Below are 27354 nucleotides of genomic sequence, written 5' to 3' on the forward strand. Positions count from 1 at the left end.
CATACACTGACTGAAATAAAAAATATTATAAAGAGATCTAACAGCAGACTAAAGGATCGCAAGAATCAAGTCAAAGATCTGAAATACAAAGAAGCAAAAAACACTCAACCGGTAAAGAAAAAAGAAAAAAGAATCCAAAAAGATGAAGATAGTGTAAGGAGCCTCTGGGACAACTTCAAGCATACCAACATCAGAATTATGGGGGTGCCAGAAGAAGAGAGAGAGCAAGATACTGAAAACCTATTTGAAGAAATAATGACCAAAAACTTCCCCCACCTGGTGAAAGAAATAGACTTACAAGTCCAGGAAGCACACAGAACCTCAAACAAAAGGAATCCAAAGAGGACCACACCAAGACACATCATAATTAAAATGCCAAGAGCAAAAGACAAAGAGAGAATATTAAAAGCAGCAAGAGAAAAAAAGTTAGTTACCTACAAGGGAGCACCCATACGACTGTCAGCTGATTTCTCAACAGAAACTATGCAGGCCAGACGGGAGTGGCAAGAAATATTCAAAGTGATGAATAGCAAGAACCTACAACCAAGATTACTCTACCCAGCAAAGCTATCATTCAGAATTGAAGGTCAGATAAAGAGCTTCACAGATAAGAAAAAGCTAAAGGAGTTCATCACCACCAAACCAGTATTATATGAAATGCTGAAAGGTATTCTTTAAGAAGAGGAAGAAAAAGAAAAAGGTAAAGATAAAAATTATGAACAACAAATATATATCTATCAACAAGTGAATCTAAAAATCAAGTGAATAAAAAATCTGATGAACAGAATAAACTGGTGACTATAATAGAATCAGGGGCATAGAAAGGGAGTGGACTGACAATACTCGGGGGGAAAGGGGTGTGGGGGGTGCGGGAAGAGACTGAACAAAAATTGTACACCTATGGATGAGGACAGTGGGGGAGTGGGGGGTAAGGGCAGAGGGTGGGGTGGGAACTGGGTGGAGGGAAGTTATGGGGGGAAAAAGAGGAACAATTGTAATAATCTGAATAATAAAGATTTATTAAATTAAAAAAATAATAAAATAAAATAAAATAATCCTCTCCATATAAAATATAAAAATAAAAAAAATAAAAATAAAAGCAAGTCCTACAAGGACTTACGGAATTAAAGAATAAACCACGAAGAGACGGGTAGGAGGGTGGAGATGTGATAAGGGCCAGTCCCACACACACATGTGGCAGATAAAAATTGGGAGGCATATCTCGGCTGTGGAGATCCCCCCCTGAGGAATGAGGGATCCCAGCCCAGGGTTCTATTGCCAGGAAGAGCGGTCCCCATAACTTCTGGTTGTAAAAACCAGTGGGGACTATGACTGAGAGAGACAGAAAGCTGCTGTAATTCCATACAGTTCCTCTTAAAGGGCCCATGCATGAACTTACTTGGACATACTCCCTCTGAGATCCAATGCTGGGACAACAGCTCGAAAGGCACCAGGGATATTGTCTGGCATCAGGACAACAGCTGGAGGGGCAGCTTTCTGCTAGACAAAAGTGCTGGCAGAGCCCATTGTTCCTTTTCTGAGCCCTCCCATTACAAAGCTAGCAGGCAGACACCATATTTGAGTCTCCATCAACCTGACTATCACTGTTTGCCTGTCCTAGTGATTCCCTGAGATCCCACGCCAACAAACTTGCAGGCCTATCCAAGCTGTTTCCAATTGCTTTTCCATATGAATGGTCTGTCTTGGCTCACACTTCAGACTTTTCTAAAATCTCTCAAACAAACAGCATCTGGCCTCAGTGTACCCCATACTTTTCACTAAGTGGTCCCAGACTCAGCACTAGCAGCAAGTGGCCATGGTTCACAGCTTTGCCTCTCCTGGGTATCTCAAAGCCTAGCACAAGTAGCAGCCATCTGTAGATCACTTTGTAGCTCAAGCTGAGTGAACCTGGGCAGAATACAGGTGGTGGCACAGGAGGCCCCATAGCCAGTGCACCCACTAGACAGCTTCAGACCACATCAAAGCACCATACAAGTATCTCCACAGTGACACACTCAAGGGGCAGACTTGGCAGGCACCAGAGCCCCACTGAATTTAAGTCCTGTTTTGTGAGGCAGGACCCTGCACAGCTGATCCTCCATGATAGTCAGTGGTCACAACCAGTCCTTGCAGCCAATTGACCTGGGGGTATATCCCTCCCATTGATGTGTCAACAGCAATCAAGGCTCAATTATAACAGGAGGGTGTAGAAAGCGTACACATGGTGGGGGGGGGGGGCACACCTAGAGTGCCCAACTTGGGTGATGGGGAAGGTTATGCCACTGGACCCTACAGGACACCTACTACATTAGGCCTGGGAGATGTAACAGCTCTACCTAATACACAGAACCAAACACAGGGAGGCTGCCAAAATGAGGAGACAAAGAAACACATCCCAAATGAAAAAAAAAAAACACAAAACTAAACAAAATAGAGACAAGCAATCTACTAGATAGAGTTCAAAACACTGGTTACAAGGATGCTCAATTAACTTAGGGGAAGATTAGTTGTACTTAAGAGAGAACTTCAGCAGCATAAAAAAGGACATAGGAACCATAAAAAAGAAAGACATGGAAACCTTAAAAAAAGTTAGAAGTGAAGGATACACCAACTGAAATGAAGAATAATTTACAGGGAATCAACAGTAGAGTAGATGAAGCAGAGACTCAAATCAATGATTTTAAATATAAGAAAGTAAAAACTACCCAATCAAAATAGCATAAAGGGAAAAGAAACTATAAAAATGAAGATAGTGTAAGGAACCTCTGAGACAACATCGAGCATACTAACATTCACATCACTGGGGTACCAGAAGGAGAAGAAATATAGCAAGAGATTGAAAACCTATTTGAAAAATAATGATGGAAAACTTCCATAACCTGGTGAAAGAAATAGACATACAAGTCCAGAAAGTGCAGAGTCCCAAACAAGATGAACCCAAAGGGGCCCACATGAAGACACATCATAATTAAAATGCCAAAGGTTAAAAAAAATAGAGAATCTTAAAAGCAGCAAGAGAAAAGCAGTTACTTACCTAGAAGAGACCTCCCATAACAGAAACTTTGCAAGCCAGAAGAAATTGGCAAGAAATATTTAGAGTGATGAAAAGCAAGGACCTACAACCAAAATTACTCTTATTCAGCAAAGCTATCATTTAGAACCAAAGGACATATAAAGAGCTTCCCAGACAAGGAAAGTCTAAAGGAGTCCATCACAACAAATATTACATGAAATTTTAAAGGGTCTTCTTTAAAAAATATAAGAAAAAAAATAAAAATAAAAAATATGAACAAAATGGCAATGAACATATATTTATCAAAATGAATCTTTAAAAAAACACAATAAATGAAGAAGCAGAAAAAAAAAAAGGAGGGGAATTCCTCAACATAAAAAAGAGCATTTATAACAATCTATAGCAACCATCAGACTTAACAGTAAAAGACCAAATGCTACTTCCCTAAGATCACAACAAGGCAAGAATGTCCACTCTCACACTTCTAGTCTATATTGCTTCAGAGGTCCTACCCACTGTAATAAAGAAAAATAAATTAATTAAAGGAATCCAGATTATAACAGTAGAAGTGAAATTAGATCCCCAGAAGACATGACTATCCATGTAGAAAATTTTATGCAATCTATAAATGTGGGACTAGAACAATGAGTATAGCAAATTCCTAGGATAGAACATCACTATAATAAAAATCATTCATATATTTATATATTGCCAACAAACTATTGAAAATTAACATTTTTAAAATATGCAATTTATCATAGCATTAAAAAGAATGAAGTACTTAAGTATACATTGGATAAAAGCTTTGAAAGACCTGTACAGTGAAAACTATAAAACACTGTCCAAAGAAGTTAAAGAAATTCTTAGTAAATGGATATGTTGCAATCCTAATCAAAACTCCAGCAGCTATTAAAAGAAATTGATAGGCTGGTTCTAAAATTCATATGGAAATGTAAAATGCCTAAAACAGTCGAAACCATTTGAAAACAAAGAACAAAGCAGAAAAACTATGTACATGAGAAAATCAGATAGCTAGTTCCAAACAAGTGTAGGATTACTATATGACATCATTTTAATAGAAAAATGGCCATCACTTTTCCCCACATATTTTATGTTTGGAAAATATAAAAATATTACACATGTCTTTTTTGACAATTACCTCATCTTGTTCCCTTTCTCCTACTTCCCAAAAATAATCACAGTGAGTTTGGTAACTTTCTTTCCAGACCTGTGTGTGTGTGTGTATCCTAAATAATAAAAGGCTAATATGCAAATCAACCAAACCGCGAAATGACCAGTCACTATGATGCGCACTGACCACCAGGGGGCAGATGCTTGATGCAGGAGCTGCCCCCTGGTGGTCAGTGCACTCCCAGAGGGGGAGCGCTGCTCAGCCAGAAGCCGGGCTCACAGCTGGCGAGCACAGCGGCAGTGGCAGGAGCTTCTCCCACCTCCATGGCAGCACTAAGGATGTAGAGATCCCCCCTGAGGAATGGAAGCGGGAGATCCCATGGGCAGCAGGCCTAAGCCGACAGTCGGACATCCCCCAAGCGCTCCTAGACTACAAGAGGGTGCAGGCCGGAGCTGAGGGACACCCCCCCGAATGCACGAATTTCATGCACCGAGTCTCTAGTGTGTGTGTGTGTGTGTGTGTGTGTGTGTGTGTGTGTGTGTGTGTATCCTTAGAAAATTATAGTATAATATGTAATGTGATACTATGAAGGAACAAATTAGAAAGAGAAAAACTTCATTCAAGACAACTGTTACCTAGGGGCAGGAGCAGGGGCAGAGATGGGGTCAGGGTAAAGGTACAGGACAGACAGAGGGAAGGATAAGGATCCCATCAGAAAGGGTTCAGCTTCAAATCTTTGGTAATATAATATTTTATTTCCGAACCTGAATGGTAGGAAACAGGTATTCATTACATTATTTTGTAACTTTTTAAGGAAATGTAAGCTGAACTGAACACATTCAGCAACTTAGAGATCTATGCATGTTACTATATGTAAATGTTTCTCTCTTTCATTTATGCTGCATAGTTAATAATACAACCAGAAAATAATTTACTTAGCCATTACTGGACATTTAGGTTGTGTACAGTTTTATATATAAGCCACACTGCTGTAGCCCTCTTTTGCTGCACAAGCCTTCCTATGTACATGTGAAGGTGTTCTGTCTTAAGATGTAATTGCTGGAGCAAGCAATTACATTGTCATTTTTTACATTAATCAATAATGTAAAAATGTCTCTCAACTAGCTATATCAATGTATGTTCCCACCAGCACTAGTAACACAAAAAAACCTATTTTTCCACACCCTCAACAAGACTGGATATTAGTCTTATAACTAGTCTTATTAGTTAATTTTACTACTTTAAATAAGGTGAAAATACCATATTTTAATTCACAATTCTTTGATTAATATTATGACTGAGCACCTTTTCATGTATTCATATGCCATTAATATTTTCTTTTCTATAAGTTGTCCATTTGTATCCTTTATTAATTTTTAGAATTTTGGTTGTCTTTTTCTTATCGGTACTTTATACTTCTTAAACATGATGGAAATAATGAAACACATATTAGAGATTGCTTTCCTTTACCCTTGTTTTATTGAAAACAAATATTAAAAATTAATATTTCTATGAAAATTTTGTATAATCAACCTTTCTAATACCCTGATTAAACACCTAAGAAGTATATGATTAAAAGAATACCTTTAATTTATTTAGGTAAAAGGTTTCAAGATTTTTCAAAACTATTAATAAATTTATTTTCCATGACTTAAAATTATAACAAATCAAGTGATTCCTACAGTACTACTGTAATAACTTTCACACAGAACACTAATATAACCTTCACAGCCAGGCTGAACACATACTGAGTATGAGACAGTATTGAGGCATATTTGTTAATAATGTTAGGCATGCTAACAGGATGGTGGTTATGTTTTGCAAACAGACAAATTTACAGAACTATCTGAGAGTAAAATAGGATGTCGAGGATTTGCTTTAAAATGCCAGAAGAAAAAAGATATGCATGAAAGAGATGAAGAGCAAAAGCATTGTTAATTATTGGAGCTGGATGACAGGTTCATGAGGGCTCTTTACAACATTCTCTCTACTCTTAGAACTATTTGAAAAGTTCAAAGTGTTTTTAATGAGAATTGTATGTTAATGCTGGAGAAGAGATGTGATCTGACTAATCTTAGTGTCACAATGTGTTTCTGCAGATGAGAAAAATTAAGTACTTTTATTCTAAGAACTCCTCAAGATTAACAATTAGTTTAGACTCTGAACTAGAATGTGCAAGATACTTTTAAAGTTTCATAATAAAAAGACCCCAGTTGAGTACTTAGTAACAGCAAAAACATCCCTATAATCAACTACAAAACCCAAAATAACTCTGATCTCTTTTCTGCTTTAATCCACAATATTCTATTCCATCCGGAGTTCTATCAAGTGTACAAAGATCACAGAACAAAGTGAGTCTTCAACTCAAAGGCAAGCTACCACTGGTGTACAACCAACAGCATCAACCTTCTGTGGATAAAAATAGGCTTCAAACACTGCATGCACCAAAGACCAAAGACCCAAGGAAAGTCAGGCAGAACAAAGTGGTTACCAGGGAGGAATCCGGCCAGCAGAGAGCTTGCCCTTCTGCCCTTCACACAAGAGTCTGTTCGCAACTGAGACTGGGTTCTTGATTCCTATAAAATAAAATTAGCAGAAAATGAAGTAAAAAAGTCTTCAAGTTTCCCACTCAGTTTTGTGGCAATTTCAATAAACACAAGTTTTAAATATCTTGGAAAACTCTTCTTTTATATACTAATAAAAACCCTTAATTATCATAAAAAATACAGAACAAATCAACAAGTACATGAATACCTAGTAAATTCAAGAAAAGAACAAATATAAAACATACCTTCTTGTGTTTTGTCATATGCTACAGCAGCAAAAACTGAATTTGAAATAACACATACTTAAATTCGGTTCCTTTTTAATAGATTTCAGAATAATAGAATAGAAAAATAAACTGAAAATGTGACATCTACAATCAAAACCATATATTTCCTCTAAAGAATTGCCCTGGCCAGCTTGGCTTGGTGGTTGGACATCGTCCCATGCACCAAAAGGTTGCCAGTTCCGTTTCCCATCCGGGCACATATCCAGGTTGTGAGCTTGGTACTGATGGGGGGACTGCAGGAGGCAGCCAACTGATGTGCCCTCACATCAATGTTTCTCTTTCTCTCTTCCTCTCTCTTCCTCTCTCTCTAAAAATCAATAAAAATATTTTAAAAATAAAAAAATAAGCATGATTACAAACAGCTTCAAATTTAATTGGGGAGGAAAATTAATGGGCAAATATTTAAAATATCACCTGTAAGAATGACTGAATATAGAGGAAGTCTTTCAAACTAAGTAAGGGTAGGGAGAATAGACCAACTATATACAAGATTGTTATCTAAAGTATAGTTCAGATTGTAACCTAAAGTGTGGTTCAGATTGTTTCTAGGAGGGAAAACAGAATGTGAAAAGTGAAAAAATGGGTACTTATCTGGGAAGAATGACGGCAGTAAGTATTAGTGTGAAAGCATTATATCAGGATGACAATGACAAACACAAATATGACAATAATGATGAGGACAGAAGACAGTGACAGTAACTTAGTATCTAATATGTGTCAGGCCAGGTGCCAATCCCTTAAATGTAATCAGATTACTTAATTGATCCCTTCAGTCTTTCACATAAATACCCTTATGAACCCTATCTCATTACGGAGGAAACATTTTCACAGAAGGTTATCTCACCTGCCTAAGATTAGTGCTGAGATTTTAACAGAGGCAGCTAATGCCAGAGACTATGCCCTTCCAGCCGTGGGCAAACTACGGCCCTCGGGCCGGATCCGGCTGTTCTATCCGGTTCTCTTGCTCTCCCCTCCGCTCCTTTACTTTGAATTTATATTAGTTCACACAAACACTCCATCCATGCTTTTGTTCCGGCCCTCCGGTCCAGTTTAAGAACCCACTGTGGCCCTCGAGTCAAAAAGTTTGCCCACCCCTGCCTTAACCACTAAGCTATGATGCCTCTCAGGACACTACTAATGCAAATAAAAAATCAGCAGTGGGATATAAAGTGGCTATAAAAATTACAATTAAGACCACCATATTGACATTAAAAAAAAAACTGTCACACACACACAAAAAAATGTATAAAATACCAAAGGATGGAAAAGCTCAGGTCTCTGAGCTCTTAAATATATTTCTGGATAAATGATTCAATATTGTAGACATTAACAATTACCAAAATAACTTATAAATTCAAATCTATTAATTCAAAACTTCAAAAAATTCCTGAAGTATGCCAAGCTGACTCTTATATTCATTAGAAAGAGAAAACTTTGAAAAAAATTAAGACTTCACCCAATAAGATCATTTTCATTAAAAACTATTCTAATGAAAAGAGTGTGGTTTGAGTACAAAATAGACAAATATATCAATTGAATAGAATAAAGCTAAACTTCAGACACAGACACAAATTTGGATATTTAATATGTGATACAGATAGTTTTCAAATGAGTAGGGCACAGATAGGGTACATATGACAGGCAGAAAAGAACACATAGAGTGCTGAGGATCTGACTATTTTACTACTGTACCAGCTATCAATTTATTGGTTCTCAGCTACAAATTCATCCTTTGTTGCCTGATCTGTAAAAATGGGAAAGGGCCCTTTAAATGTTTCCTTTGCCAGCTGGCACACTGATATACTTTGTCAGTAGAGGGCACTGGAGACACACTGCAGGAGGAAAGGGTGGCTTGCTATCCAGCTCCTGGAGAATACCAGTTTTTCTCCACTATTTGGCCCATATGGTCGTCTCCAGTGCTAAGTGACTGCAGGGCACAGTTTTCTCCAGCATTTGGCCACCACATGTTTTCCCCAGCTCTTGATTCAGGCCACGGCAGCATTGCTGACAGCCCCAGAAAGAATAGGGCCGCACCCAGCTCAAGTCACTGATCCCATCTTCTCCTCAGCCGACAGGCACACATGGCAAAATGCTCCACCTGGTTGACTGTCTAATGAGCCAAAAGCCCAATTGCTATCCTGTGCAACAGAGGTTTAGTTACCATGGCTTCCTGACCTCTGTGTGCCCACCTACCAGGCCAAATTCACCTGAGCCACCCAAGATTGTTCCTGCTCTCACAGTGACAATGGCCTGGGTACCCCAGCAACTTCTCTGCCTGACAGTGGGCTGCAACCATACCTTCTACAACAAGGTCTGAATTCCCTTCCAAGTTAATCCCTACTTCAGTATTCTTCTGCCCTAGAATACACTTTGAGTTTTCTTTCCATCTTCATATAGTTACTCTCTTATCACTATTTAATAATTCTTTATATTAAACCTCTCCTGTTTAAACTACTGGGTGGTTTCTGTCTCCTAGTTGAACCCAGACTGATACAGTAACCATGGACAAATTACTAAACCTCTCCTGTGTCTCAGTTTTCTCATCTGTAAAATAAGGGGAAAAGTACTGACCTCATGTTATTGTAAGAACTAAATGATTTAATATATGTAAACTACTGGAGAAAATGCATATTATGCAATAGTTATCTAATAAATGGTAATTATTGTTGTTGATTATGTAGAGACAATTTGTTGGTCATTTCAGAAAAATAATGCATTTAAGAGTTAAATAAAAATATATTATACACATAATAGAAGAAAATATAGGTGACCAAACTCATAATTATGAGAGAAACCTTACAAATGCAAAATACAAAAGAGAAATAAGTTTGACAAATAAAAATTTTAAATTCCAATATGATAAAGCACATTATAGAATTTTAAAAGGCAAGCCACACAAGAGGTATAAACAGTTCACAGAAAAATGTAAATGGCCTTTAAACATGTGAAACTTCATTAAATATCAATAAAATTTTACAATAAAAGCTAACTGAAATACCATTTCTTACCTATCACACAAGTCAGAAGGAATATAGAATATTGGAATAAATGAATAATCAAATAGACCTGACATGTAGAACATGCACCCAACAACTATAAGATACATACTCTTTTCAAGTTCACATGGACCATTTATCAAAAACACATCATAATCTGGGCCATAAAGCAAGTCTCAAAAGGCTTTAAGGGCTTGGAATCTTATAGCGTATGTTTTCAGACCACAGTGAAATTAAAGACTAGAAATAAATAATGAAAGCTAACAAAAAAGTCTTTAGGCTAAGAAATTTGAACACTTATATAAAAAAGACAAATTCCTTGAAAAACACACAGGAGAAAAAGAAAATATAGTCTTATAACTGTTAAAGAAATTGGATCCCTTTTTATAAAACTTCCCACAAAAACTCTACCACTAATTTAGAATAACTAATGAATTCCTCCAAACAATTAAAAAGAAATCATTCCAATCATACACAAACTCTTTCAAAGATCAGAAAGAAAAAAAATCCTTAGCTCATTTTATGAGGCCAGCCATACCATGATTCCAAAACCTGAAAAGAATATTATAAGAAAGAAAAATTAAAGCCTATTATGCAAACATAAATGTCAAAAATCTTGAACATCAGCAAAATATAAAAAATAAAAACTTATGACCAAGAAGATTTTATGCCAAGAAGAGAACATAAATTCCTTTAACAAAATAAAGGAGAAAATTCATATCCCAGTAGATGCAGAAAAGCACTTAATGATATTCAATACCCATTTATAATAAAAACTATTAGCAAACTAAGATTAGAAGGGAACTTTCTCAATATGATAAAGAGCATCTATGAAAATCCTACTAGCAGCATACGAAATGGTGAAATATTTAATGCTCTCGCTCTAAAATCAGGAAAAAAGCAAGGATGTACACTATTACCACCTATATTCAACATTGCCCTGGATGTCATACCCAGTATAATAATGCAAGAATAAAACATTTAAACATTGGAAAGAAAAAAGCAAAACTGCCATGATTCACAGGTGATATAATTGCATGTATAGAAATTCCAAGGGAACCTATTTTTTTTTTAACTCTAATATGCACTGGGAAACCAAAAGCTTCATGTGATACTTTTTTGGGATATTCACTTTATAGAGGTGGTCTGGAACAGAACCCACAATATTTCCTAGGTATGCTTGTATGTCATTTGAATTTTTTAACAACAAAAATACATTATTTCAAGTAATTATAAAATTATGATTTCCAATCATTATAAAATTAAGAGAATATGCTAACACATTTGAAATGTCTATAATCTCAAGGGGATGGAGAATGATCAAACTCTAACAAAGACTATATACAGCTAAAATTTCATGTTTTAAATTTAGTAAAAAATTTTTAAAAGTTTGTTTTCAACACTATTCCAATTAAGAATGGTGGAAAGAACTGGAGTAGGTCTTTAGATGCCATGGAATGGTAATATTCATAGTTTTATAAAGATAAAGATAGAGATAGTGTGTTACAGTGTCCACATACCACTCAATGCTCCAACAGCTCCAAAATTTAAGGATTTTCCATCCATTATGCTGGCATCACATTCAATTTCACCCAGGAGATTTAGATTAGATCCCATTCCTGCATTTGTAAAAGGAGAATCCTAAAAGATAAAAACAAAAATTAAAATACCGTTAGTCTTGAAGATTTAATATCAATCCTTCATAAACTGTTCCATAAACTAGAAAGGGAAAGAATGCTTCCCAACTCATTACATGATAGCAATACTACTGTGATTACAAAACAAAACAAATACATGATAAGGAAAGAAAACTACAGACCAATATACCTTATGAATATTGTCACCAAAAATCCTCAAGAAAATACTAGCAAACCAATTGCAACAAAACATAAAAGGATTATATACCATGAAAAAGAGGGGTCCCAGAAAGCAAGTTTGGTTTAATATCAATGTAATTCACCATGTTAATCAAGGAACAAAAACCAAAAACAAAACACCATGATCATCTCAACACAGAAAAAGAATTTGACAAAATCCAATATCCTTTCATGAAAAAACAAACCATTCAACAAAGTAAAAATAGAAGGGAACTTCCTTAATATAATAAGGGATACCTACAAAAACTGGAGCACTAACAGCATAATTAATAGTGAAAGACAGAATGCTTTCCCCTAAGATCAGGAACAATACATACAGTACAACAATGTTCACTCTCACCACTTCTATTCAATATTATGTATACTGGATATTCTGGACAGGACTCTAGGCAAAAAAAGAAAAGAAATAAAGAGAATCTATATTGGAATGGAAGAAGTAATGTTATCTACCTCTATTTGAAGAGGACATGATCTTGTATACAAAAAAAATTCTCAGGACTCCACTAAAAAACTATTAGAACTGATAAACAAGTTCAACAAGGCTGCAAGATGTAAGATCAACATACAAAATTCAATTTTATTTCTACACACTAGTAATGAAAAATCCAAAAATGAAATTAACAATTACACTTAACAATAACAGCAAAAAGAATATTTATGAATAAATTTAACAAAAGAAGTATAAGACCTGTAAACTGAGAACTATACAGCATGTTGAAAAAAATTAAAGACCTGCCTTGGTGGATGGCTTAGTTAGTTGGAGTGTCCCACTCACCAAAAAATTGTGGGTTCAATTCCTGGTCAGGGCACATACCTAGGTTGCGGGTTCATTCTCTGGTCGTGGCAAGTACAGGAGGCAATGGATTGATGTTTTTCTCTCACATCTATGTTCTTCTCTCTGTCTCTGTCCCTTCCTCTCTCTAACAATCAATAAAAATATATCCTCATATGAGGATTAAAAAAATTGAAGACCTAAGCGAATGGAAGGACAGCCATGTACATAGACAAGAAGGCTTAATATCTTGAAGATGTCATAGTCCCCAAATTGATCTGAATCAAAACAATCCCTTATCAAATCCTAGCAGCCTTTTTTATTTGCAGAAATTGACAAACTAATCCTAAAATTAATATGGAAATGCAAGAGATTCAGAATAGGCAAAGCAATCTTGAGAAGAAAAACAAAACGGGAGGGCTAACACACTGCTAGATTTTATAACTTGCTACATAACTACAGTAATCAAGACAGTTATGATACAGACATACCACTAAGGATGAACAGGTAGATTGATGCAATAGAACTGAGAGCCCAGACACAGGCCTCCCATTTATGGTCAATTCAACAGGATACCACAACAATTCAATAAAGAAAGGATAGTTTTCTCCATAATTGGTGCTCAGACAACTACATATCCATATCCAAGAGAATGAAGTTAGACTATCTCACACCACATACAAAAATTAAATCAAAGAGATCAAAGACCTAACTGAAAGAGCTAAAACTATAAAATCCTTCAAAGAAAATAAAGAGCAAATGTTACATGGCACCAAAAGCACAAGAAACAAAGGAAAAAATTAAGTAAACTGGACTATCAACATTAACAACTTCATGTTTCAAAGTACACCATAAAAAAGGTGGAAAAAACTCCAAATCATTTATCTCATAAGATATTTGTATCCAGGATATATTAAAAAAAAGTCTACAACTCTAAGATAAAGAGATATCTGAATTTTTAAATGGGCAAAAGATGTAAATAGACATTTCTCCAAAGAAGCTATGTAAATAGCCAATAAGCACATAAAAAGATGCTTGACAACATTAGTCATCAGTGAGAGGCACATCAAAACCACAATAAAATACTATTTCACACCCACAACTCCACTTACAATAACATCAAAAAGAAACAGAAAGACAGATGTGTTGGCAAGGATATGAAGAAACTAGAACGCTCATACATTGCTGGTAGGAATGTAAAATGGCTTAGCCACTTTGGAAAACATCTGGAAGTTCCTCAAAAAGTTAGAGTTACCATTTGACCTACCAATTCTACTTCTAGGTATGTATCCAAGAGAAATGAATTGTCTACACAAAACCTATAAATAGACATATATGCATGACACATAGACACAGACAACAGAGCAATGATGGTCAGAGGGAAGGGAGTGCTGGAGCTGGGCAAAAGACAGGTGGGGGGTTGGGAGGGCACGGAATGGGGACATTTATAATAGTGTCAACGATAAAAATAAAGTTTAAAAATTCAATAAAGTTACAAAAAAACCCATTACCTTATTTTCCTAATACAGTGAATACAGTTTTTAAAAAATATATACCACTAGTCTTGTTATATGAAGATCATATCACATGATCTCCAATAAGAGAATATGTGAAAATGCTAATAATATAAAATCTTACAATAAAAATAAATGTCATGGGGACAAAGTCCCAAAAGACTGCATTTTTTAAAAAGAGGAGGGGAGAGGAGGGGAAAGACACTTAGAGAATCATTGCATAAATGAAGGGTCTACTCCAACATAACATATGAACAACTCTACCTCACGTTCCAGAAATCAGGAGTCAATCCAGAAAATTAACTTTTCTAAGGTGAGACTGGTGTCACCAGGGCAATTTGGATCAACCTAAAGATCACCAAATGCCCAAGTCATCTTCAAATGTCCCCAGTTTCCTGGATTTCTGCCGAATCTAAGAAAAACTGACATTAAAACCTTCCTAACATACGCCTATAATTTGAGCAAAGGGGTCAGAGATTTGAGACCAGGGCTTTTGTCCTAATGCAGTTAGACAATTTAACTGTCCACAGAATTTTTTTTTTTTTCAGTAATGACAATCTTTTCTTTTCTTTTTTTTTTTCAAATTTTTATTAAGGTATTATATGTGTACATATCTTACCATTGCCCCCCCCCACCCCACTCCCATACATGCCCTCACCCCCCAATGTTTTGCATCCGTTGGTTACTCTTATATGCATGCATACAAGTCCTTCAGTTGATCTCTTATTTCCCCCACCTCTCCCTAACCTTACCGCTGTAATTAGACACTCTGTTTGATGCTTTACTGCCTCTGTAACTATCTTTTGGTTCATCAGTTTATAATGTTTTTCATTATCCCTAAATGAGTGAGATCATGTGGTATTTTTCTTTCATTGACTGGCTTATTTCACTTAGCATAATGTTCTCTAATTCCATCCAGGTGTCTACAAATGGTAGTAATTCCTTCTTTTTTATGGCAGCATAGTATTCCATTGTGTAGATGTACCATAGTTTTCTGATCCAGTCATCTGCTGACGGGCACCTAGGCTGTTTCCAAATCTTAGCTATTGTAAATTGTGCTGCTATGAACATAGGGGTGCATATATCCTTTCTGATTGGTGTTTCTGGTTTCTTAGGATATATTCCTAGGAGTGGGATTACTGGGTCAAATGGGAGTTCCATTTTCAGTTTTTTGAGGAAACTCCATACTGTTCTCCACAGTGGCTGCACCAGTCTGCATTCCCACCAGCAGTGCACGAGGGTTCCTTTTTCTCCGCATCCTCGCCAACACTTGTCGTTTGTTGATTTGTTGATGATAGCCATTCTGACAGGTGTGAGATGGTATCGCATTGTTGTTTTGATTTGCATCTCTCGGATAATAAGTGACTTTGAGCATGTTTTCATGTGTCTCTTGGCCTTCCTTCTGTCTTCTTTCGAAAAGATTCTATTTAGGTCCGTTGCCCATTTTTTTATTGGATCATTTATCTTCCTTTTATTAAGTTGTATAAGCTGCCTGTAGATGTTGGAAATTAAACCTTTATCAGTGATACCATTTGCAAATATGTTCTCCCATACAGTGGGGATTCTTGTTGTTTTGTTGATGGTTTCTTTTGCTGTGCAAAAGCTTTTTATTTTGATGTAGTCCCATTTGTTTATTTTCTCTTTGGCTTCCATTGCCCTAGGGGCAGTATCAGTGAAAAAGTTCTTTTGGCATATGTCTGAGATTTTGCTGCCTGTGGATTCCTCTAGTATTTTTATGGTTTCCCGTCTTATATTTAAGTCCTGTATCCATTTTGAGTTTATTTTTGTGTATGGTGTGTCCACAGAATTTTAAAAGATAACAGAGTAGAAAATAACAAGAGGGCTGTATAAGTAAATAGAAAATGAATGATACCAATGACCAATATTTTCAGTACTCAAAAGGAAATAGCCCACTATGAGATAGAGAAGTTAACAGCAGACTTTTGTTTAACAGAAGGATGTTAAACAAAAGCAGATAGTAGCCAGGAGGCTAGAAAATTCCAGTTGGTGGAAATGAAGTGAGCAACATGGAAGCAATGGAAAAGTGTCAGAACTACAGAAGATACTACTCAGCAAAAAGGGTTGGTTGGAGCCAAATATGGAGATTGCCCTATGCCACTCATGAGAATCTGGAGTTATTTGGGAAAACACTGAGAAGCCAGTTAAGCTTTCAGTATGAGAGAAAGACAAGATGAGTATATTGGTCAAAGAAATATAAACTAACATGCATATATTGTATGAAAAAGAAAGGGAGGAGACTTGGTATGGAATGATAGCAGGGAGAACAGAAAGGAAGGAGAGGAAATAATCAGAACTTACAAACTTCAGAGACAAATAAAATAAAATCATTAGTGAGAAAAGGCATTTTAAAAGATGGAGGGAAGAGTGTGCATGACTAGGCATAATGACTTCTAATAAGGCTTCCCAAATGAATATTTCCAGCTAAATCAGTTATAAATCTTGGGGAAGAGATCACAACTAAAGAAAAATTATGGTTTAAAACAGATGAAGACTAAATTCTTGCCTAGATTATTTCATATTTTGAAAAGAATAAAAATCCAGATCAGAAGCCTCTATAGGCATGTAACAGAGATTGTAAGCAAAGCACTAGGTGTATCGGTTAATAATGCAGATTTTGTAATCAAAGAAAACATGGTAATTTCAAGAGAAACATCAAAAGTGCTTTATTCAAAGTAATGTCCATCTTTCAGGTAATTTGTGGATACCGTCCCAATAGAACTTTTCTTGTTTTGAGGCAAACCATTCAGAGACCCAATTTTCCACTTCCTCATATGTTTTGAAGTGCTGCTCAGAAAGCGCATGTGCCATCGATTGGAACAAGTGGGAATCTGAAGGAACAAGGTCTGGTGAATACAGCGGGTGGGTTGATACTTCCCAGGCAAGATCTTTTAACGTGTCTTTAACTGTTTTTGAAATGTGTGATGGTGCGTTATCATGAAGCAAAATTACTTTGCCATGTCTTCTGGCACATTCTGGTCATTTTGCGATCAAAGCATGGTTCAAATTGATTATTTGTTGTCAGCAGCGATCAGTATTAACAGTTTCACCTGGTTTTAGAAGCTCATAATACACCACACCTTCCTGATCCCACCAAACGCAGAGCATTGTCTTCTTTCCGAAGCGATTTGGCCTTGCAGTCGATGTTGATGGTTGACCTGGATCAACTCATGATTTTGTGCATTTGGGATTCTGAAAATAAATCCACTTTTCATCGCCAGTCACAATTCGATGCAAAACAAGACTTTCATACTGCTGAAGCAACATTTTACTGGTAACCTTTCGGTTTTCCATTTGTCTTTCGTTCAGCTGATGTGGCACCCATTTTCCTTCCTTTAAAATCTTGCCTATTGCTTGTAAATGATTGGAAATTGTTTGCTGAGCAACGTTTAATCTTTCTGCAAGTTGTTTTTGAGTTTGACATGCATCTTCATCCAATTATGCTTGTAATTGTTGATCTTCAAACTTTTTCAGTTGACCTGGACGTTCTTTGTCTTTCACATCGAAATCATCACTTTTAAAGCATTTAAACAAGCGTTCACAAGTATCTTGAGATGAGCATGTTCACCATAAGCTTCCCAAAGTATACGATAACTTTTGCTTCAAAGTAATGAATTAAAACTTCCCGCAAATGCTTTTTTTTTTGGCACAAAATTCAACATTTTTAAAAATATATATTTTATTGATTTTTACAGAGAGGAAGGGAGAGGAATAGAGAGTTAGAAACACCAATGAGAGAGAAACATCGATCAGCTGCCTCCTGCACACCCCCTACTGGGGATGTGTCCGCAACCAAGGTACATGCCCTTGACCGGAATTGAACCTGGGACCCTTCAGTCCGCAGGCCAACGCTCTATCCTCTGAGCCAAACCAGTTAGGGCTGAAATTCGACATTTTTTAAGCGTAAAAATATCTATGATGTTAACACCTTCAGAAAATTTGACATATGAAGTTTTGAAGCTTACTGTCAATACAACAAAATAGCATATATATATCAAATCGCATATATATCAACATATGTATAACTCCATCTATTGAAAAAAATCTGCATTATTAACTGGTACACCTAGTTAATTACCAAAGATCTTTTTAATTCTATCTATATAACCTCCTTTGCCTAATCATGTATATCTTCAAAGTATATAATAAAGGAGTTGAAATATGAGAAAAATGTAAAGCATCCACATTTAATAATTCCTAAAATACACATACAATATCACACTATATACACTATCTCAACAATCTTTGAAATAGGATATATCAGCTAATCAGCTCTAAAAATTAAATTCAACATAATATCCAATTAGAAATCAAAGGCTGAACTAAGTTATTCTGAAAATGGCTCTTGCATGATGGTTTAAATTTAACATTTTTATAAAACATAAGGAAAAAGTATACAAGAAAATTGAATATCTTAGAAGCAATTTTTTTCAAAAACATTTCTTCCACTTCAAAATATATTTATAACTTCAAGGTATGTCTACTAAACTTCTACTTCTGACACTAAAGGCATAATAGGGATCATATTTGTTCTCCTAACTAGAAAATCAGACAAAATATATGAGACAAACAGACTTCATTCAATTGCTAGCATAGGACTCTGATCATGTGAGAAGAGACACAAATCAAACACCTCAAACTTAATTCCTAGAGATACTTTCTAGGCCATAGCACAGGAAAGAGGAACCCAAAAATGAGACAATATTCTTCTAGAGCTGAGGAGACCATTATGAGTTTAAGGAGGCCAGGAACACTAGAGTATGCAGTACAAAGAAAATAAAGCTATGCCAAAACTGGTTTGGCTCAGTGGATAGAGCGTCAGCCTGCAGACTGAAAGGTCCCAGGTTCGATTCCGGTGAAGGTCACGTAACTTGGTTGCGGGCACATCCCCAGTAGGAGGAGTGCAGGAGGCAGCTGATCGATGTTTCTCTCTCATCGATGTTTCTAACTCTCTATCCTTCTCCCTTCCTCTCTGTAAAATATCAGTAAAATATATTTAAAAAAAAAATAAAAATAAAATAAAGCTACATGGTGAGAGCTCCAGAGACCCTTAGTCTTTAAATAAAGTATTACACTTGTAAGAAAACTAACAAGGCCAAGGAAAGAACATCTACAGAACTTTAGTAAGCTGAATAATTTCTGGAGCTCACACAGAGGTGAGACTAGGTTGTGGTCCCATCAGCCAGAATGAGGGTATCAGAAAAGTTTTAGGCGGTAATGCCTCAAGAGTTGAGCCCGAAAGAAGACTACTCTAAACCTGCACTAACAAGAATTTAAAGCAAGGCCTCAAAAGGATTGAAGTGATTTAAACTAACAACAGTGTCCTCCGACAATATTTGAAGAAATACTATAATATCCAACTCCCCAAAATATAAGATTCACAACATTTAGTATAAAACCAAAGATAAGGAGACATGCAAATAATCAGAAACATATGGCCCATAACCAGAATGATCAAACAATGAAGAGAGACCCAGAAATGACACAGATAGAATTAGCAAACAATTATAATGTTGGCTAACAATGTTAAACTAGTTTTCATATGATCATACTCTACATATTTAAGGAGGTATAAGAAAAAATAAGGATAAGGAGGAAAGAAAAGGTATTAAAAAATAAACTGAACTTCTAGAAATGAAAAATAAAATAATCTAAGATGAAAAACAATTTGGAACCAAATAAAAGACTTTTACATTAGGTAAAAACTAAGGAAATCTGAATGAAGTATGGACTTTAATAATAATGTGTCAATATAGGTTCATTAATTATGAATAATTTACATACTAATGTAAAATGTTAATAACAGGAAATTAGGTGTTAGTTAGGTACATGGGAATTCTCTGTACTATTTAGGAGACAAAAGGAAACTAGGTAGTCAGGAATTAGGACCATGGGGGCAGGGAAATATAATCGGGAACCCAATTAGGAGGAGTTATTAAGACACCCCAAAGGGACTGGGAAGGAAGGGCATGTGTGGGGGACATGAGCTTTAAAATGTATGGCTGTTACTAAGACAGACAGCGTGCAGATAACCAATCACAAGGCAGTGAGGCAAGCATATATACCAAAAAAAGCGCACCCTCCGTCCCTTTCTCTCCCAGGGCAGAACACAATGGATAACTGACATTCCTGTTGTGGGGGAGAACATCCCCTATGCCCACGTGGCTTATGGCCATGTGGGCCTTCACACATGGACTATTAGACTTTAATTAGCCTGGATGCTAAACTACTCCTGACTGTAACATGAAAAGAAAGCTCTGGACATGAGTCTGTTCCTGGAACCCCAGTTACACCTTTTCCAAGACTGGCTTCTACCAATAAACTTCGATTCCGTTAGTCGTTTTTGTTTGCGACTTCTTTCTTCGATTTTTTCAGATTCAAAACAATTTTGGTTTCACTATCTTCTCAATTTTTCTATAAACCTAAAACTGTTCTAAAATAAAAAGTTTATTTTTAAAAAATCAAGCCACAGCCTAGAAGAAAATTTTAACAAAACATAAAGGACATGTATCCAGAATATATACATATATATATTAAAAATCCATACAATTCATTAAAGCAAACAATCCAAAGTTTTTAATGGGCAATTTTATGTACAGATTGCAAATAACACATGAAAGATGCATAATACCATTAGTCATTAGGGACATGCAAATTATTACCACAAGATACTACTACATAACCACTAAAACGGCTAAAATTAAAAAGACTGACAATACTGAGTATGGGCAAGAATGTGAAGGAACTTTAGCCTACATTGATGGTGAGAATTAAATGGCAAAGAGTTTCACAGTTTTCTTTAAAGTTAAGCATACACTTACCATAGATCCACCAATTGTACTCCTAAATATTTATCTAAGAAAAATGAAAGTATATTTTTATGCATAAAGACTTGTATTCAAATGCTCTTATCAGTTTTAATCAGAACAGCCAAACATTGGAAACAATCCAAATGCCCATCAACTGGTAAACAGATAAACGAATTGTGATGTAACAATATAATGAAATACTACTCAGGATTAAAGGGAAGAAAATTCTAACTAATATACCCAACAATGTGGATGAATTTCAAAATCATTACACTAAGTGAAAGAAGCCAGTCACAAAAGCCCACATATTGTATGATTCCATTTATACCAAATTCTAGAAAAGGCCAAATTATTATAAAAAGCAGAGTGGTTACCAGGGGCCAGTGAGAAAAGGGGATCAATGGCAGATAGGCATTATGAGGGAATTTTGGGGGTGATTAAATGTTATATGCATCATGACTGTATTGGTGGTTACATGATTATACACATTTGTCAAAACTCATTACACTCTCACTTAAAATTGGCAAGTTTTGTTGTATATAAATTGTACTTCAATAAAGTTGACAAAAAGTATATCTATCACTTGCTATAAACTGGCCACTCTATATATTAACTTAACTCTTATAAATAATATGCATAAGCTTTTCAAATGTTCATTTATAGTTATCTTCTGACCCAAATAATTTTATACAACTAGTAATCATTATGCCCAATCAGAAGCCAACAATACTTTAAAAATCTGTCGGATACTATTACTCTCATTCAAAAACCTTCCACAGTTTCCCATCATACTTAGAATAAATTCCAAAGTGCTAATTACCAAAGTTTACAAGGCCCTATGTGATCTGGCCCCTCCATTCCTTTCCCAACTTATTTCCTCCCATTTCCCTCTCCTTTATTATGCACCAGCAATACTGAGCTTCTTGCAATTTCCTGAGTACAGCAAGAACATACCCAATTCAGGGCCTTCACATTTGTTCATTCATTCCTTTGAAATGCTAAGTTTAGTGCATGATTCTAGTAGGGAAAAGAGTCAATAAATACACATTGTATAGAAACACATGTATATATAAACAGCTGCTGTCAAATGAAGGTAAGTATTATAAAGAAGAATGAAGTGCGATAAGAAGGGACATTGGGATACTTTTCCCTCTAATCAAAAACTCCCTTCCCCAACATCTGACCATGGCTTTTTTCCTTATGCTGTTCCTGTCTCTGCTCAAGTGACATCTTATCAGAGGGCCCTCCCCTTACTGACTTAGCATTTCCCCAACCAATTTCTTTTCTCTACTATTTTATTACTAGAGGCCCGGTGCACAAAATTCATGCATGAGGGGGTGTGTCCCTCAGCCCAGCCTGCACCCTCTCCAATCTGGGACCCCTTGAGAGATGTCCGACTGCCCGTTTGGGCCCGATCCTGGTAGGATCGGGCCCAAACGGGCAGTCGGACATTACTCTCAATATCCAGGACTGCAGGCTCCCAACTGCTCACCTGCCTGCCTTCCTGATTGCCCCTAACTGCTTCTGCCTGCCAGTCTGATCACCTCCTAACCACTCCCCTGCCAGCCTGATGGATGCCTAACTACTCCCCTGCCAGCCTGTTTGCCTCTAACTGCCCTCCCCTGCAGGCCTGGTCACCCCTAACTGCCCTCCCCTGCAGGCCTGGTCACCCCTAACTGCCCTCCCCTGCAGGCCTGGTCAACTCTAACTGCCCTCCCCTGCAGGCCTGGTCACCCCTAACTGCCCTCGCCTGCAGGCCTGGGTCCTCCCCAACTGCCTTTCCCTAGAGGCCCAATAGCCCCCAACTTCCCTCCTCTGCCGGCCTGGTCACCCCTAACTGACCTCCCCTGCAGGCTTGACCGCCCCCAACTGCCCTCCCTTGTAGGCCTGGTCCCTCCCAACTGCCCTCCCCTGCTGGCCATCTTGTGGTGGCCATCTTGTGTCCACATGGGGGCAGCCATCATGTGTGTTGGAGTGATGGTCCATTTGTATATTACTCTTTTATTAGATAGGATAGGCAGGGGTCCTCAAACTTTTTAAACAGGGGGCCAGTTCACTGTCCCTCAGACCGTTGGAGGGCTGGACTATAGTTTAAAAAAAACACTATGAACAAATTCCTATGCGCACTGCTGGCCCGGGACGAGTCAGCTGCTAAGAAGGACAGGCAGCGGCACCCGGCGGGCTGGATAAATGTCCTCAGTGGGCCGCATGTGGCCCATGGGCCGTAGTTTGAGGACCCCTGGGATAGAGGCCTGGTGCACGGGTGGGGGCCCTGAAGGGTGTCCTGGATCAGGGTGGGGTTCCCTTGGGGCATGGGGTGGCCTGGGTGAGGGGCCTGTGGTGGTTTGCAGGCTGGCCACACCCCCCGGCGACCCAAGCGGAGGCCCTGGTATCTGGGATTTATTTATCTTATATAATTGAAACTCTGTAGCCTTGAGCGGAGCCAAGCCTCCTGCTCGCTCCGTGGCCGCAGCCATTTTTGTTGGGATTTATTTATCTTCTATAATTGAAACTTTGTAGCCTTAAGCGGAGGCCAAGGCAGGCCAGGGCTACAGAAACTTGGCTTCCTCCATTGCTGGGGGCAACTCAAGCCTCCTGCTCTCTCCAGCTCCGTGGCTGCCGCCATTTTTGTTGAGATTTATTTATCTTCTATAATTGAAACTTTGTAGCCTTAAGCAGAGGCCAAGGTGGGCCAGGGCAAGCGGAAAGCTTGGCTTCCTCCATTGCCAGGGAAACCCCAAGCCTCCTGCTCTCTCTGTGGCTGCAGCCATCTTGGTTGGGTTAGTTTGCATACTCGCTCCTGCTGGCTGGTGGGCATGGCTTGTGGGTGTAGCAGAGATATGGTCAATTTGCATATTACTCTTTTATTAGATAGGATTCTTTATGCACTTTTTACTACCTGAAAGTACATATATTTTGTTTGTCTGATTCTCTCCATAGACTGTAAATTCTATAAGTGTAAGTGCTACATCCCATGTCTAAAGTAATACTTGGCACACAGTAGGTACTCAATAAATATTTGCAGAATGAATAGCGTTCACTGCAATTAGATATAAATAGATTAATCATTGTGAACAATAATCCTTTAAGCAAACAGATACTTACTGATTCTTACAGGTTACTCCTATAGAGAAATGCCAGGAAAATGTAATAGAGTGTTAAGTATCCAATTTTTTCACAATTAAAACAAGAGAAATAAAATAAATTCAGGCAACAGTATCTTTAGTTTGTTTGTTTTTTAGTACATTTCTTTATTGAGAGGAAGGGAGAGGGAGAGAGAGATAGAAACATCAATGATGAGAGAGAATCACTGATTGGCTGCCTCCTGCACGCCCCTTACTGGGCAAGCTTGCAACCCGGCCATGTGCCCTTGGCCGGAATCGAACTTGGGACCCTTCAGTCTGCAGGCTGATGCTCTATCCACTGAGCCAAACCAGCTAGGGCAGTATCTTTAGTTTTTATTAAAAGTAAAATCTTGTTTAAGCTTATTCATACCTTTCAAAAGAGACAACACTTATAAAAAGTAAGATCCCTTTGACTGCTTAAGCCAGCACAGAGAGGGCAGGAAGGCGAAGACACAAGTCAGGAGCTACATGCCCACCACAATATGGAAACCCTTGCCTATTAAAGAAATCTGGAAACACCAGGCCAAGGCAAAGATATGCAATGCATTGCTCTTGCACTGTAAACCACAATCTGTATTACCCATTTTATGTCCATTGCTGAAAGCCTAACATAAACTATTTGCAAGGCTATGAGTACGAGGTACACTGTACCTCTGGGGTGCAGATCTATTATGAGACCTCTATTAACAGCTCTTACAGATGCAACCAATTTAGTTTTCAAATGTAGAAAAACTAGACTGGCACACTATAAAGTTATTTTTATATAAAAAGATTTATGTCTGTTCAATTTACAATCTTTTTTTAAGTTAGACATTTATAGGAAATTACTAATATATTAGTATCCACACTGTTTTTCAAGTACAAATTCAACAAAAACATCATTAGGTGATTGAAATATAGAAGAATAAAACTTGGTGTTAATATAGCCTCTTATCCAAAATTAAGTAGGCTAAAATATCAAAATGTAATTGAAATTACTCTCTTTATTAATAAGCAGGTACCTTTAGTGATATAAAGCTAATGGAAAAGGAAAAAAACAAATAGCTTTGAAACAAACTATCTTTTTTATTTTTTTACAACAGAGAATAAAAACGGGATGTATACTCCACTGTTGCTATAGTCTTTTTCAAACTAACACTAGTAAAACTTGTACAATATAGCTATCTTACCTGAAACTATCCCAAGAATTACAAATTCCCTGGTATTTCATCATCAATTCTCAATATTTACAGGATGAATGGAGGCCAATGAAAATGTACTGCCAAAAACTCATTGAGGGAATTTTTTTTGTTTAGTAGCCAATTAAGCTCAAATTTTCAAGAACTGGATTGTTGAAAGATTTCCAATTAAGAGTCTTCTGTGGTGGTATAGGTTAAGATTCATTCATTCAAAAAATATTTATTGGACATCTATGTGCCAGGCAAGTCTTTTCTGTATAGAGCCAGATATATTATATAGTTCAGGCTTTGCAGGCCACACAGGAAATTCTACAACTACTCAATTCTGCTATTTTAGTGTAAAAGCAGCCAGAAAAAATATATAAATGAATGATCATGGCTATGTTCCAATAAAACTTCATTTATAAACACTGAAATTTGAATTTCATATAACTTTTCAACTGTCATGAAATATTATTCTTTTGAAATTTTTCAACCATTTTTTTCTGAACCTACTTTGAACATTCTAATTTTTTTCAAAGTAAATACTTCAGGTTTTCAACCATTTAAAAAAGTAAAAACCATTCTTGTACTGGGCATGGACAAAGGACTATAAGGGAGAGATAAAAAGATCACAGGGTTAGTTACCATTTATTTTCCCTTTTAAGTGTGTACTTTGACACAATTTCAGAAATACAGGGAAATGCAATAGTAATATGGTATCCGGAATATATGAAGAATTCCTACAACTTTCGATAACAACAACCCAATTTAAAAAATAGGTGGACTTGAATAGACTTCAACAATTCTCTGAAGATATACAAATGGACAACAAGCACAGGAAAAAATGCTCCACATCATTAGTCATTAGAAAAATTAAAATCATAACCGCATGAGGTTGGCTATAATCACAAAAATAACAAGTGCTAGCAGAATGTGGAGAAACTGTAACCCTTGTACATTGCTGTTGGTAATGCAAAATGGTTGAGCTCCTGTAGAAAGTATGGTTGTTTAAAAAAAAGTTAAACCCAGAATTAGCATATGACCCAACAAATTTGACTCAAACAAATACTAGTACTTGTACTGGAATGTTCACAGCAACACTGTTCCTGATAGCAAGAGTAGAAACAACTCAAATGTCCACCAACAGATGAATGGATGAAGAAAATTATAGTATATACATGAAAAATCCTATCTAATAAAAAGGGAATATGCTAATTGACCATCACACCCTCACAAAGATGGCGGTGCCCACAGCCAATAAGGAGGGAATATGCTAATTGACTGCCAAGCCTTCAAAGATGGCGGCGCCCACAGCCACAAGATGGCGATGCCCAGTCCCCTCAGCCCCGCCAGGGTGGCAGCCGTGCAGTATGGCCAGGCCCACCCCCAAGATGGGTCCAGCTGCTCCACGCGCCTATCTCTGGAGTCCCTCAGTCCCCTCAGCCCCCCATCCACTCAAGGCTGGCCCAAGGCGCAGGCAAGCCTCAGATGGCGGCTGCCCAGCCACCCAGGTCCAGCCCGAGGCGCAGGCAAGCCTCAAATGGCAGCTGCCCAGCCACCCAGGGCCGCCCGAGGCTCAAGTAACCAAGGCCGGTCGAGGTTTAATGGGGCAACGCCTTCCCCTGATCACCAGGTAGCCTCCTGCCCCTGAGGGCTCCCAGACTGTGAGAGGGGGCAGGCTGTGCTGAGGGATCCCCACTCCAGGGCATGAATTTTCATGAACCAGGCCTCTAGTGTTGAATAATATCCCACAAAAAGGAATAAGTGGATGAACCTTGAAAACATCATGCTAACTGAAAGAAACCAGAGACACAAAAGATCACATATTGTGTGATTTAATTTACATGAAATCTCCAGGATGGGTAAACCCATAGAGAGAGAAAGCAGATTGGTGGTCACCAAGGGGTGGAGGAGGAATCAATGGAGAGCAACTGCTTAATGGGTACAGGGTTGCCTTTGAAGAGGTGAAAATGTTTTAGAACAAGACAGAGGTGCATGTGGAATAACATTAGGAGTGTTTAAATGACATTGAATTACTTATTTTAAAATGGTTAATTTTGTGTTCTATAAATTTTCCGTCAATTAATGAACAAAAAGGCAGGCAC

At 37.4% G+C, this 27354-nt stretch overlaps 1 protein-coding gene across 3 annotated transcripts in view; it reads right to left on the reverse strand.

Moving 5' to 3' along the window:
- Positions 1-27354, reverse strand: part of TASP1 (taspase 1) — a 279716-nt gene that overhangs the window by 209660 nt on the left and 42702 nt on the right. For all 3 annotated transcript variants that reach the window (XR_013961358.1, XM_080683016.1, XM_080683017.1), the window contains 2 exons: positions 11495-11615; positions 6637-6721 (listed from right to left, as the gene is read on the reverse strand). Coding sequence is in view for 2 of the 3 variants with exons in the window: in XM_080683016.1 (XP_080539142.1) it covers positions 6637-6721; positions 11495-11615 (206 nt within the window). In the remaining variant the exon portion in view is untranslated. The remainder of the gene's footprint in view (positions 1-6636; positions 6722-11494; positions 11616-27354) is intronic.

This window comes from Plecotus auritus (genome assembly GCF_963455305.1).
Source record: "Plecotus auritus genome assembly, chromosome: 8".
In the NCBI taxonomy this organism is placed as follows: domain Eukaryota; kingdom Metazoa; phylum Chordata; class Mammalia; order Chiroptera; family Vespertilionidae; genus Plecotus; species Plecotus auritus.